This window comes from Cygnus atratus, chromosome 9 (genome assembly GCF_013377495.2).
Source record: "Cygnus atratus isolate AKBS03 ecotype Queensland, Australia chromosome 9, CAtr_DNAZoo_HiC_assembly, whole genome shotgun sequence".
In the NCBI taxonomy this organism is placed as follows: Eukaryota; Metazoa; Chordata; class Aves; order Anseriformes; family Anatidae; genus Cygnus; species Cygnus atratus.
This window is the reverse complement of record NC_066370.1, coordinates 11,720,111-11,733,411: the sequence shown is the minus strand read 5'-3', so window position 1 is coordinate 11,733,411 and position 13,301 is coordinate 11,720,111. Positions and strand designations below refer to the sequence as shown.

Genomic DNA, 13,301 nt, shown 5'->3' with positions numbered 1-13,301 from the left:
CTGAGCACCAGCAGTGAGGCCTACCAGCCCAGGACCTCGGTGTGGCTGGCCACCTTTAATTCATTTACGCCACGGGGCAGTTCCCTTGTAGTAATGCAATGAGCCTGGACAAATGCCCAGAGCTGGCTGCCTCCCTCCCCGCCTGCAGCAGCAGCCTAGCCCTGGTGTCCGTGTGGCAGAGCTGCCCTGAGCCAGCCCAGCAGGGCTGGCCGGCCGGCATGCTGCCCCACGGCTCCGTGCTTCTGTGAGGAGGAGCAGGTTGTGGTCCTGGGGCATGCTGTGGCTTTCAGCTGCCCTCGACCTGCTCGGTTTCCCAGTCCCTGCTTGCTGCTGGATCCGCGGTGCTGGCCTTGCTTCTTGCCTCCCGTCTCTCCAAAAGGACCTGAATCATGGAAAAAGGGAGCTGCTGTTTGCACTTGCAGAAGGTGCTGTAACTCTGTACAGGTACCCCGGAACAAGCACGCAAGGCAGGGAAAGGCAGCCGCACACACCTTGTTCTCAGCCAGGGCCTCCTTGGCCAGGTACCGCTCGCGCTTCACCTTGACCTCTACTGACTCAGGAATGTCAGGAACCAGGCAGGCAATCACACGCCCAGTAGAGAAAACCACGTGCTGGAAGCGAGAGGGACGGAGGGGTTGGCACAGCTCCACCCAGCACCTGTCTCCCCCCGCGGGGCTTGGTGCTGGTACCTCAAACACGATGACGAAGCCCAAGCGTACGGCCAGCAGGTGCCAGTAGGTCAACGTCAAATTTCCGTCCTGGTCTCTGAACGCCCTGTACCTGTAGAAGCCACGTGCAGCCATCACTGCACCCACCCGCCTCATGGCTGGTGTCACCATCACGCGTCACCGCAGGATGTGATCGCAGCAGAGGGATGAGCAGCAGGCAGCCCAGCCCTGGGGCACTTTTGGCCATCTCCCCAGACAGGTTGTGATGTTTTCTTTCTCTGGTGAAGCAAATCTCTCCACAGCTGGAGAGCTTTTGAAGTCATTGCTCCAAAACACTCAGGCACATTAAACCAAGGGTGAGGGGGGACCGGGGGAGTCACCAAGACAGGCTGCTTGCCCCTACGCCACCTGTCCTGCCCCAGCCCATGGGCACGTGCTGGGCAAACCCTGGGATGAGCACCTCAGGAAAGCAGGCGGACAGCCTGGACCTGGCTGACGGCCTCTGTGCTGAACGAAATACTTGCTGGGAAGGAGGTGGCAGCAGCAAAAAGCCGCGGTGGGAAGGAGGTCCCACCTGCACATGGTGTTGCTTTGCTGGACAAAGTCCCACGGCGCGTAGGCCAAGGTGAAGTTCACATAGCCACGCAGGCTGCTGTCGTGGATGTACTCGTAGTACACGCGGGGCAGGAAATCGGAGGTGAAGGCGATGAGGAAGGCCTGGGGGGAGGGAGAGGTGCTGCAGAAGTCCCGCAGCTGGGGGAGGCCCCAGCCCCGCCGCCCTGCCCCACGGCTCTGAGTTTTTTGCCTGCCTGTCCCAGAGGAAGCGCACCTCTGCAAAGGCAGACCCACCCTCCCCACTGAGCCAGCCAAAAGAGCTTTTTCCCTGATTTTCCATTTGCAACCCCTCAGCGCTGGCACCGCCACCCCGCTGCCCAGCGTACGTTGCTGATGACAGCCAGGTGGGTGATGACCTCCAGGATGGAGAACCAGATGCCGATGCCCTGTGCCCGCTCGGCCACGGGCCGCCGGTAGTCACAGACAAACTTGCGGGCGTCCAGGCGGATCTCCACCCAGTTGTTGAGCAGGGCAAAGAGGGGTGCCAGGGGACAGGCAGCCACGAAAATGGTGATGAAGCCAAACTGCAGGACTGGAAGGAAAAGGAGGAGGAGAGGGGAAGGACAGGTTGAGAGCAGCAGCGACAACTGCAGCGTCTCCCAGTCCCTTCCCACTGCTCCCACTTGAGCAGAGCCCAGAGCTCCAGGCGCCTGCGAGAGCCTCACCGAGCCCCGAGGCCCCACGTGGGCACAGAGCTGGAAGCCCCCAAGAAGGGCTTGAGGTGGGACTTGGGCTGGACTCCAGCGTAAAGCCCAGCCCCAGAGGAATATTTTGTGCCTTAACCCAGGCCAGCAGGGAGGAGGCGGACACAGAGAAAGGGGCTCCCCTCGCTGGGACTGCACAGCCTGGCGCCGTGCTCTCCCCCTCCCCATGGCCGGGTGTGCGGCCGGTTCCTACCCATCTCCAGGTACTCATCAAACAGCCCCTCAAAGGCCAGCAGCTGGTGGTTGACCACCCAGGGTGCCTGCTCTGCCGGGACCGGCCCACCCTCCCCGACGGCCTTCTTCTTTGTGGAGAGGAGCTTGTGCTTGTGCCACCAACACCTCAGCTTCCTGGGGAGAGAAGAGGGGCTGTGTCCCACACCGCAGCCCGCGGCACCGGCCAAGCACCCCCCAGAGGAGCCTCCACACCGCTCAGGGCTTGCCCTGCCCTGAGACAGGGTGCGCGATGGGTGCTGCTGCCGCTGTACTCACGGGATGGCCACCTCCTGCACGTTGTTGATGATCTGCTTCCCCACCATGATGACCAGCAGCTCCTGGGCCAGCTCGATGAAGCACCCACCTGGGCTGCACTGCGAGGAGAGAGGGGCCCTCAGCGCGCAGCTCCTGGCACAGGGGGAGACCCAGCACCCAGACCCTGAGCAGGGGATGGGGTCCCCACGGTGAGCACCAGCCTGGGCCAGGCTGGCAGCCAGGGGAATGCATCCTGCTGGGTGAGCACAGCTCAGACATGCCCCACAGGCACCGTGCCGTGTCCTGGCACGGCCCTGAAGCCGACATCACCACCAGCCCCCTGCACCACGCTCACCTCCTCGTTGCGGATGCCCAAAAAGCTCTGGTAGTTCCCAGGGTAGCCAACGAACCTGTGGGAGCCACGGCAGAGCCGTGAGTGGGCATCCCAGCTCCCTCCAGCCGCCCTGTTCCCTGGGCCATGAGGGGAGCATCGCCGGGGGCTGCAGGGGCTCAGCCCACCCTCTGCCAGCCCACCTTCTGCTCTGCTGCTGGCTGTGGCAAAGGGGTCACTGAGCGAAGGGCCTGGTCCGGTAGACCTGGACCCCTCGTCTCCCTCGCTAAGGGAGCTGGTGGTGGTGTCCCCGAAGGAGGGGGTCCCCCAGCCCCAGGCTGGGGCCAGCACAGCAGTAAGCCCGCAGAGATAAGGCTGCCCCCTCCTCCGTTGGGCCCAGTCCTCCCACCATGGTGCTCCCCCTGAGGTGGCAGCAGCACTCCCGGCCCTTCAGCCCTGCAAGGCCACCCTGCCCAGCCCTGCAGAGCCCAGCAGTCCCAGAGGGAGCGGGAAGGGCCCTTCTTCCCCCACAGGCCTTAGAATCATCAAATTATAGAATCCTTTAGGTTGGAAAATACCTCCAAGGGCCTCAAGTCCAACCGTTAACCTACCACTTACTTGCCCTTGAAGAAGGCTATGTACATGGGAAAGGAGTAGAAGGTGACAAACTGGAAGACGAACACTTTGAAGGTAAAGGCATCCTCATACTTGGTCTGGGTGCGGTGCATCTCTGCCAGGGGGAAGCACAGGGATGTGGCCCCACGCTGCTCTGAGGTGCTTGTCTGCCTCATGGTGGATGTCACCCTGACTCGCTCAGTGCTAACAGAGCCTCAGCACCCCAGCCCCAACCCTGCTGCTTTACCCACAAAGTCAGCCCAAGGCATCCAGACACCCATGTGCTTTGCACAAAAAAAATAAACTTCATTCCCTCTTCTCAGCAGAAATAGGCTGTGTACCACATTATACATGGTAAAAATATTCCAGGCACTTTTCTCCCCCAAGCCCCAGCAGTCAGCTCAAAACTCTTCATACAACACTCCCCCCCCGCCCCCCCCAAAAAAAAATCTTGAGCAGAAGTGAACCCCTGTACTCACTTTTTTTTTTTTTCTGCAGCCAAAACACTTTTCACCTAAGGTCTTATTTCCCCAACTCTCCTCTACTTCACACAACTCAGCTTCCTCCTTGACATCAGCCAGCCCCTACTGGGGGGCTGTGTCCCAGCACTGAGCTTGTTGGGTTTGGTGCATTGCCATTACAAAGGGCTCCTTCCGTCCAGCTTGCAGGACCCTAACCAGCTTACCCCACTTGGTAAGGAGATGAGCCAGGGAAATATAGATCTTGGAGAGGATGAGGATGAAGAAGAGGTTCACCACTGAGCTGGAGATGCTGGCGATGCGCGATGCCTACAGGGGAAGCGAGCAGGCAGAGGACACAGCAGAATGAGGCAAACAAGCTGGCAAACCAAGCCCATCTGCTTGGCCTGCAGCAGCTCTGACCACCTCTTACCGAAGCCACAAACCAGAAGTACCCTGAGCTGGCGAGGAGGATGGCAACAACTGTCCGGTACAGGATAATGGAGACCACGAACATCACCACCATGGCAATCTGCAAACACAGCGCGCTGTGTATGAGCAGGGATCAGAGCTTGCATCAAAGGAAAACTCCACCATTATCCCAGGGCACCAGGAGCTGCGAGGGAGCTCCAGGGCTGAGCTGGTGAAGAGCCAGAGGACACGCATCCATCCCCACCTTCATCCACATGCTCTTCCCTCAAACAGATCCCATTCCACCGCATCCCACTTCTCCAGCCCTTGTGATCTTACCAACATTATAATGACCACCAAACCAGCCAAAATCCGATGGATGCGACTGCGCTTGGGGAAATACGGCTCCTCTGCCCCAGTTATAGGGTTTATTATCGTCATGGGAGCCATGGCAGTGAACTGGGGCCGGGGCCGCTCCTGGGAAAGAGGGGGAAAAGGCATCAGAGGCATCTGGTGGCTTTTGTCCATATGGTTTTGGAATGTATTGCAAAGGGCTGGACCCCACCTCAATGTCCTCAAACTCAGAGCAGTCCCAGCGATGTGCCAGGGATGCGTTTGTCCGCTTCCAGAACTCCAGGAACAGCACTGCCCATAGGGACATGAAGATGCTGAAGAAGATGGTCCCACCGTGGTCAAAGAGACGGCCCGCCTGTGGGCAGAGCAGGAATGAGGGCCGGGCCAGTGCAGCAGGAGCTGCTGGTTAACGTGGCCCAGCCCACCTGAGGGACATGGTCTCATGTCCACCATGGGGACAAGGTCTCACATCCACCATGTCCATTGTGGAGACACAGCCTAACGTCCACCCCAGGGACACGGTCTTACATTAGCAGGAGTGAAGAGGACAAATCCCTGCGGGCATCCCACAACCCGGCCCTACAAGTGACCGCAGGGATGGAGCTCTACCCCTGGGCTCCATGCTTCCCCCGTGGAGCCAGGACCTCACCATGAAAGTGCTGCAGGTGTCGGAGAGCTGCCAGTAGGGACAGGACTTGCAGAGCGGACACATCCGGAACTGCTCTTTGCTCTCACAGATCTCCTGCCTGCAGGCAAGGGAAGGAGCATGCAGCAGGGCTCAGCTCAGACTCTCACCATTTCTCCCCTGCGGAGGTGGGGACACTTACGCAGGTACGTCACTGAACACCAGGAAAATGCCTGCGATGAACACCACAGTCCCCGTCACGGCGGCGGGCAAGAGCCATCCCGTGTAGAAGCCTGCGGGCGGCAGGGACAGGCAGCACGAGTCCTGTCGGCCTCCACCGCAGTCCCCGAGGACAAGTGCTGCCCAAACCCAGCCCAACACCAGCCTAAAGCCACAGAGGGCTTGGAAGACCTGAACATGGACTTGGGGCTCTAGGTATATGTGTCACGGCTGACTTGCGGTGCCTCCAAACTGGAGAACATCCTGGGACAGAGCTGCAACCACACACAGGCAGGACCAAGGTGGGCATCGCTCTGCTTCCAGCAAAAGCAGGCTGGGCCCAGGAGGAGGGACCCAGGAGGAGCCCCGAGGTGCTGGAGAAGGGCTGAAGGTGACCAGGACTGGCAGGCCACCAATGGTTTCCCACCCGAGGCAGTGCACAGGGACGAGCACATTTCATCCGGGGACCCCATCCAGGAGCTGAGGGCTGCTCTGGAGCCGGTGGCACTCACCCAGCCAGGCGAAGTAGAAAGCGACTTTCTCCCCAAAGTACTTGCGGACGTGGTCCAGAGGCTGGTACTTGCTCCACTTCCCCCAGTTGGCCCAGTACTGGAAAAGGACCTGGCGCGGGCTGGGGCTGCCAGAGGCTGGCCCCTCCGGCAGGGCCTCGCAGGAGCCCTATGAGGATGGTGGACATGGGCGAGGGCCCAGCCAGGGCTGTGGGTCCGTCAGGGAGCCCCGGGACAGGGACCATGCCTTGCCTCGTGCAGCGGGAAGGCGGCAGCGAAGACACCCTCGCTCAGCAGCCGGTCCACCCCCACCTCCCGCTCCTTGGAGCAGCCGTACTGCGTGGTGGCCAGGATCTCATAGAGCTGCGGAGGAAAGGACGAGGCGGGGAGGGGGCTTCAGCCACATGGATTGGGGTCCCCACCACCCATTGACTCTTCGCCTCCAAGCCTGATCCTCCGAAACATTGTCATGCCCTTTCCCAAATACTGACCAGCAGCAGGAGGGTCTCAACCCATACCTTCTATCCCATCGGTGGTATTTTACACACAGCAACCTATCTGGGGACACCCCCCATGTTTGTGCCGCCTGCCTGCAGAGCTGCTCCCCCAGACCCTCCAGCCCACCCAGGACCAGGGAAGGGGACCATGGCAGCCCCTGGTGCTCACGATTTGGTGCCTCTGAGTTGTGGAGAAGAAGGTGTCCTGCTTGTCACTCCCCAGGAACCTGCACAGAGGAGCAGCTTGGCCCTAGGATGCTGGTGGGGGTGAGGAGCTGCTGCTCCTGGCTGTGCTGTGCACGGGCAGAGGGAAGGAATGGCCTGCGCAGCCTCTCCTGGGGTGCTTACCATTGCAGCTTGTTGACCTTGAAGGGGCAGGTGTAGTAGTCCAGTGGCAGGCTGGGGACCTCCTGGGCCATGGCGTTGGGGATGCCCAGCTGCCGCAGCACTCTGTCTGACCAGTGGGAGGTCTGGTTGGGCAGTGCCTGAGCACACACAGCCAAAATGTCTCAGAAGGAGGGAGAGGGAGGGAGGTGGCAGCAAAGCGTGGGACCGTGGGGTGCAGCACAATGCCTGGGCACTTGGCAGTGCTGGTGGCACTGTCCCCTGACCCGGAGTGCCAAGGCACCCTGGCCTTACCTGCAATGGCACACGGAGCTGCAGCTCCTCAGCATAGTAGCAGAGCACACTCCAGGGCGCACTCAGCAGCAGGTAGTGCACCACCTTCTTCTCCACGCGGGCCGTGTGCTGGTGGGAGAAGAGGCCCAGGTGGGGATGAGGCTGCTGGCACCGGTACAGGTCCCTGCAGGATCTGTCAGGATCAGCCCAGCCACCCCTCATTGCCCCCAGGAGCCAGCCCACTGGGATGGAGCCCTCATCAGGTCCCGCCATGTGCTCCTGCTTGGCTCCCCGCAAGCCCGGGCTGCTCTACTGGGGCCAGGGCACAATGCCATCATCCCTGAGCAAGGCTACGGTTGATGCAGCAGGGAGAAGGTCAGGTCCCTGGGTACCTTTTCCATGTGGAGGCCAGCAGCATGGAGCTTGTCCAGGAACTTCTTCCGCCAGGTCCTGTGGATGGTGGTGGATCTCTCTTGCAAGGCCCCGTTCTCACGGCTGCCCTTCTGCCCGCTCAGCTCCCTGGGGCCTGTTTCCCACACAAGGACGAAATCTGCAGCAGGAAGACGGAGCTCGTGGCACGAAGCTCAAAGACCCTAATAAGGGACAGGCTGAGGCTCTGAAGACTGCCAGGGATCAGCTGCTATCAATAGGCCATGCTGCCACCAGCTCCAGCTGTGAAGATGGAGAACATTCCCCATCCTCCTCAGCCCAACAGGGGAGCCTATCCAGCCCCTGCCTTCTCGCCACGATGAAAGGAAACCGACCTCAAAGATCAGCCTCTCTCCCTCACCTATCCTTGTGCAGCCATCGCTGAAGACATTGGCCGTGCTCTTCTCACCCAGGGATGCGTTGCCAGCCTGGAAATAAGGCATCAACAGCAATAAGAGCTGGTAGTCCGCAAACAGCTGGATTGCTAACTAACTAGAAGGGCAGGGGACTGTCCCAGAACCAACTGGCAAACCTGCCCTGTTCACAGCTGCCCTGGTTCCTCTCCTACCCCATGGTATGGCCACCCACCTGGGAGATTTCCACAGCATCCTCGCTCAGACTCCCATAGCAGGCTACTCGTCCGCCGCTGTCCTGTCCTACCAGGCTGCTGTGGGGATCATCCGAGGTCCTCCTCCGCTGCATGGCGAGCCCTCATGCCAGAAGCCACTCCAGGTGCTGAGAAGCCAACAGAGGCACTCCAGGCCTAGGAGAAGAGCTGAGCGCCCCGGTGGTGTCAGGGTCCTGATGCCGGAGGTGTGTGCAGCCTTGCGGGCTCCTCCACCAGGCCCTGAGCCTGGAGCTCCTGCCTGCCTGTCACGTGAGCTGGGCAAGGCAGGACCCCACTCAGCTTGCCACCAGGAATATGTCCAACAACTCGCTGTCCTCGTAGCCCTCGTAGCAAGGCCCCGAAACTGGACGCAGCGCTCAAGGCACAGTCTCACCACAAGGGGACAACCACCTCCCTGGTCCCGCTGGCCACGCTGTTTCTGATGCAGGCCAGGATGCCGTCGGCCATCTTGGCCACCCGCGCACATCCCTAGCCCACACTCAGGTGACTGTTGACCAGCACCCCCGGGTCCTTTTCTACCGGACAGCTTTCCAGCCACTCTTCCCCGAGCCTGTGTCACTACACAGGGTTGTGGTGACCCAGGCGCAGCACCCGGTGCCCGGCCTTGCTGGATGTCATGCGGCTGGATGCAGCCCAGCCAGCCAGCCTGTCCCGGTCCCTCTGCAAAGCTGTCCTCTGTCCAGGTCACTGGTGAAAGTGCTAAACAAAACTGTCCCCGGTACTGAGCCCTGGGCAACTCTACTTGTGATCAGCCATCAGGTGGATTGAACTCCACTCGCTACAACTCTTGGAGACCAGCCAGTCAGCCAGTTCTTCACCCAGCAAACTGTATGCCCGTCCAAGCCATGAGCACCCAGTTTCTCCAGGAAAACACTGTGGGAAACTGTCAAACACTTTACTAAAATCCAAGTAAGCAACATCCACAGCCTTTCCCTCATGCACTCCATGGGTCACCTTGTCATAGAAGGAGACCAGGTAAGTCAAGCAGGACCTGCCATTCATTACCCCATGTTGACTGGCCTGATCACCTGTTTATCCTGTATGTGCCATGTGATGGCACTCAAGGTAATCTGCTCCATTAACAACCCCAGCACTGAGGTCAGACTGACAGGCCAGTAGTTCCCCAGGTCCTCCTTCCATCCCTCCTTGTAGATGGCCGTCACACTCACTGACCTCCAGCCAACTGGGACCTCCCCAGATGGTCAAGACTGCTGGTGAATTACTGAAAGTGGCTTGGTTAGCACTTCCACCAGCTCCTTCAGTACCGTTTAGTGGATCCCATCTGACCCCATAAGCTTGTGAATATTCAGATGATGTAATAGATCACTTACAGTTTCCCATTGGATTATAGGAGCTTCATTTTGCTCCCTGTCACTGTCTTTCAACTCAGGGGCTGGGTACCTGGAGAACAACTGCCCTTCCTAATAAAAACTGAGGCAAAAAAGGCAGTAGGTGCTTCAGCCTTATCTTCACCTTTTGTCACTGTTTCCCCTCACATCCAGTAAAGGGTGCCGATTCTCCTTAATCCTCCTTTTACTGTTGATGTATTTATAATAGTATTTATAAAATATTTATTTGTATCATCTTTTACTGCACTAGCCAAACTGAGTTCCAGCTGGGCTTTGGCCTTTCTAATTTTCTCCCTGCACAACTCAAGGGAGAACTCAACAAAAACTGAGTTGCCTGCCCCTTCTTCCTGAGGTCATAAACTCTCTTTTTCTCCCTGAGTTCCAGAAGAAGCTCTCTGTTCAGCCATGCTGCTCTTCTCCCCTGCCAGCCTTTTTCCTGGCATTGAGATGGCCTGCTCCTGTGACTTCAAGGTTTCATTCTTGAGGAAAGCCCAGACTTCCTGGACTCCTTTGTCTTTCAGAACCCCCTCCCAATGTACTCTGTCAACCAGGTCTCTGAACCGGCCAAAGCCTGCCCTCTGGAAATCCAAGGTAGCAGTTCCACTACCTGCCTTCCTTACTTAACCAAAGATCAAAAACTCTTCACAATCACTCTGTCCAAGACTGCAGTCGGTTCCCTCACCACCTGTGTCAGGAAGTTATCCTTCACACACTCCAGGGACCTCCTACACTGTCTCCTCTCTGCCTTATCATATTTCCAGCACACATCTGGGAAGTTGAAGTCCCCCTTGAGAACAAGAGCTAGCAATGAGGTTTCCCTCCCCTGCCAGCTTTAGTTTAAAGCTCTCTTCAACACCCTGTAACTGTAGATGCTCTTCCCCTCCTCCAACAGATAAACCCCATCAGCTCCCAGTAGACCAGGTTTCCCAAAGAGAGTCCCACGGTCTAAAGAGCCAGTTGGTTACTGGTTTGGTTCATCTCAGGCTGTAGCAGAGCCCATGCACCCAGCAGCTGCCCACAGTTGTCACCAGAAGCACCCCAGCAAGCAGCACAGTGGGGCAAGCTCTCGGTATCCAAATGCACCTCACTGCCATGGCCAAAAGCAAGGTGGGGAGACAAGGGCCAAGCATGAAACCTCCCCAAGGAAGCACCCCCATTATCCCGTACCTAACATCCTGAAAAGCTCAGGGCCTGTCTACCCCCTAAGAAGCCCCCATCACAGCCAGCAGCCCTTTTGTCACGCACGGATCTGTGCTGAGCAAACTGCTCCAGAAGCAGCTCCTGAGGGCACCTTGCAGCAGAGCCCCTTCACGTGCAGGACCTGCTCATCGCTCCCAGCAAGCATCAATAAAAATGCCAGCCGATTGCCACAGCAACTCAGGATCGGGCCCTTGTGTTGGGGAAGCAACCACAAGGCTCCAAGAAGCAGGGTCTGTGTCTCCTGCCCTGCCAGCTGGTGCCCCACACCTTAGGGAGATGCCTAGAAAACCCGTGGCTTCCCTACCTTACCTCCCACAGCGTCACACAGCGAGAGGTCCTGCTTCTCCTCAGGGGCCTGAGAAGCGTCACCCACCCATCCAGGTGCTTCAACCCAGCATTTTTTTGGCCGCTCCTCAGCATGGGCAAGGCTGGGCCGTGTGCGTGAGGGGTACAGCCGGGGTACAGGCTTGCGAGCACCTTCCTTTGGCGCAGGCCCTGCCTTTGTTTGAGCTGGAGGTGGGGACCTGAACAGCCCTGAACAAACAGGACGCGGCAGAGCTTTGGGGACATGCCAGCGAGGCAGGGGACAAGCGCCACGTCCCCACGAGCTGGCTGAGGAGGCAGCAGCTGTGAGGGAGCCCAGGGGCACTGAATGACAGAGGTGCCCACACGCAAGCTGGTTGTCTCTGTTTGCTTTTACAGCCACTGCGGGGTGCAGAAGACAGTTCATCCCACCAACCCCACACACCTGCCTCAGGACAAGATGAATCTCCCAAACTTCCCGCGAGCACAAGGGGAGCTGAGCAGCTCCAACGCAGGCACCCAGGTGGGTGAGGTGACCCCGTCCCACGCCCAGCACGGGCACAGCTGGGAGATGCCACCCCCTGGCTCCAGCTGAAGCTTCCACAGCATCACAATCCGCACGGAGCACGAGCGGCCTGCAAATGGAGACAACACCCTGCCCTGTTTAATGCCACTGGTCTCATGCTGAAGAGGGAAGGATTCACTCCCAGCTTTCAAAAGTTCAAATCTACTTCAGATTTGAATGAGCTGAAAATTAGATTTGTTCAGTCATTCTTGCTCACCCTAGAGCTAGTTTTCAAACAGTACATGTCATTTTTCCTCATGTATTTTTCTGTGGTTTGACAATAACACTGTGAGACTTTCAGCTCTGATGGGCAGTGGTTCAATAAAACCTTTCAGGCTGTCAGGCAGCGCACCTCATGCTAGCACCAACACCCCATCGCTATCGGCTCTTGTTCAATCCCTGATGGAGGAAAGGGATACGTATCTTAGATGACAGACTGAATTTTGCATTGCGGCTGGAAACCTCACAGCACAAAACAAACCCACATATCCCTTGAGCAGCTTTCATATTTCATTGCTATGTTCCTTACAAGCGCTACAGACCACACATGGAATATTTCTCAGGTACCTCACAGGTTCACTGGACAAAAGTTGCAAAAACTGAGCAGGTGCCAAAATCTCCCGAGTCGGCTGCAGAGCGAGTAGCTTCCACTTTCTCAGTTCTCTCAGCCCATGCATCAGCACAGGCAGGACACGTTAAAACATCCACACCACAGCTTTTAACCCCAGGAGCAATGACATAGCTGATAGACAAACACACTGGCAGATGGCAAGTACTTCCAGGCAGGTTCTCCAGACATTCAAGGAATGAAGTTCAGTTGCCCAGATCAAACACAGGTATAGAGGGATGACTGCCACATCACCACATTCAGCAGAAGCAGGACACAGTTCATATTTCTTGAGTGCAAATACTGGCTGGAATGAAGTGCCACCAAACCCTCACCTTGCTGTCCAGTGGCATTAATAAACATACTAACATCAATAATAATAGGATTTAGTACTCCTAAAAAACAAATGACAATAAAAAGACAACGCCAAATACAGAGGCCACAGAACAGTCCAACCTGAACAATCGTCTTGCAATCGCCAATTCCTGAACGCTGTAAGAGGTTGTATTTACAAAAGCACTTCAGGACTCCTATCATAAATAACGCCTGCTGCAGCTGGCCCGGAACAGTTTGACAATGGCTGCAGTCACTGAGCAGAAAACAAGTAACCATGACAGACTGCATGGCAGTGAAACAGCTTTCACTACACCTTGGTAATCTCACCCTCTCCTTCTGCATCAGCGACAAGCCCTTACAAAGAAAGAGCAGTGTCTTACTTCTCTCCCGACTGATGCTGGCAAAACTGCAGTCCAGGCAGGTGGGCTTTATGGAGAACTTCTACCAAGGGACATTGAGAGCATTTACAAGATTAAGAACACATTTTAAAGACATACTAAATCAACATCTTCCTCTAGAGTGGGTCCACTCATTCTCATTAAAAACCAGAACGCCCATGGAAGCTTCCAGCTTCACTTCAGAAAGTGAGTTATCACTGAGGAGCTGGTTTGAAAGCCTAGCTTGCAGGCCACATCCAGCACTGCCCTATTCTGGAAGAAATCTGAAAGCAGCCTTGACTTCAGCCCAGGAAGGAGCAACATGCCTTGCCATCTACCATACTTTGCTCTGATGAACCCTGGGAAATCAGGAGGCAAATGAAATCATAACTACCAATTAAAAATCTGAAAACAC

At 57.2% G+C, this 13,301-nt stretch overlaps 1 protein-coding gene across 1 annotated transcript; it reads right to left on the bottom strand.

The window, feature by feature from the left end:
• Window positions 1-286: 286 nt before the first annotated feature.
• On the bottom strand, window positions 287-8,223 carry ANO7 (anoctamin 7). The gene is made up of 23 exons (XM_035544949.1): window positions 8,110-8,223; window positions 7,883-7,949; window positions 7,485-7,642; window positions 7,114-7,221; window positions 6,823-6,959; window positions 6,644-6,701; window positions 6,230-6,340; window positions 5,981-6,146; window positions 5,452-5,542; window positions 5,274-5,370; window positions 4,836-4,979; window positions 4,610-4,747; window positions 4,293-4,391; window positions 4,087-4,189; window positions 3,405-3,516; window positions 2,811-2,865; window positions 2,477-2,574; window positions 2,181-2,335; window positions 1,610-1,815; window positions 1,243-1,385; window positions 690-780; window positions 492-611; window positions 287-382 (listed from the first exon to the last, which is right to left on the bottom strand). The coding sequence occupies exons 1-23, from the start codon at window positions 8,221-8,223 to the stop codon at window positions 287-289; spliced, it is 2,667 nt and encodes an 888-aa protein (XP_035400842.1).
• Window positions 8,224-13,301: the final 5,078 nt, after the last annotated feature.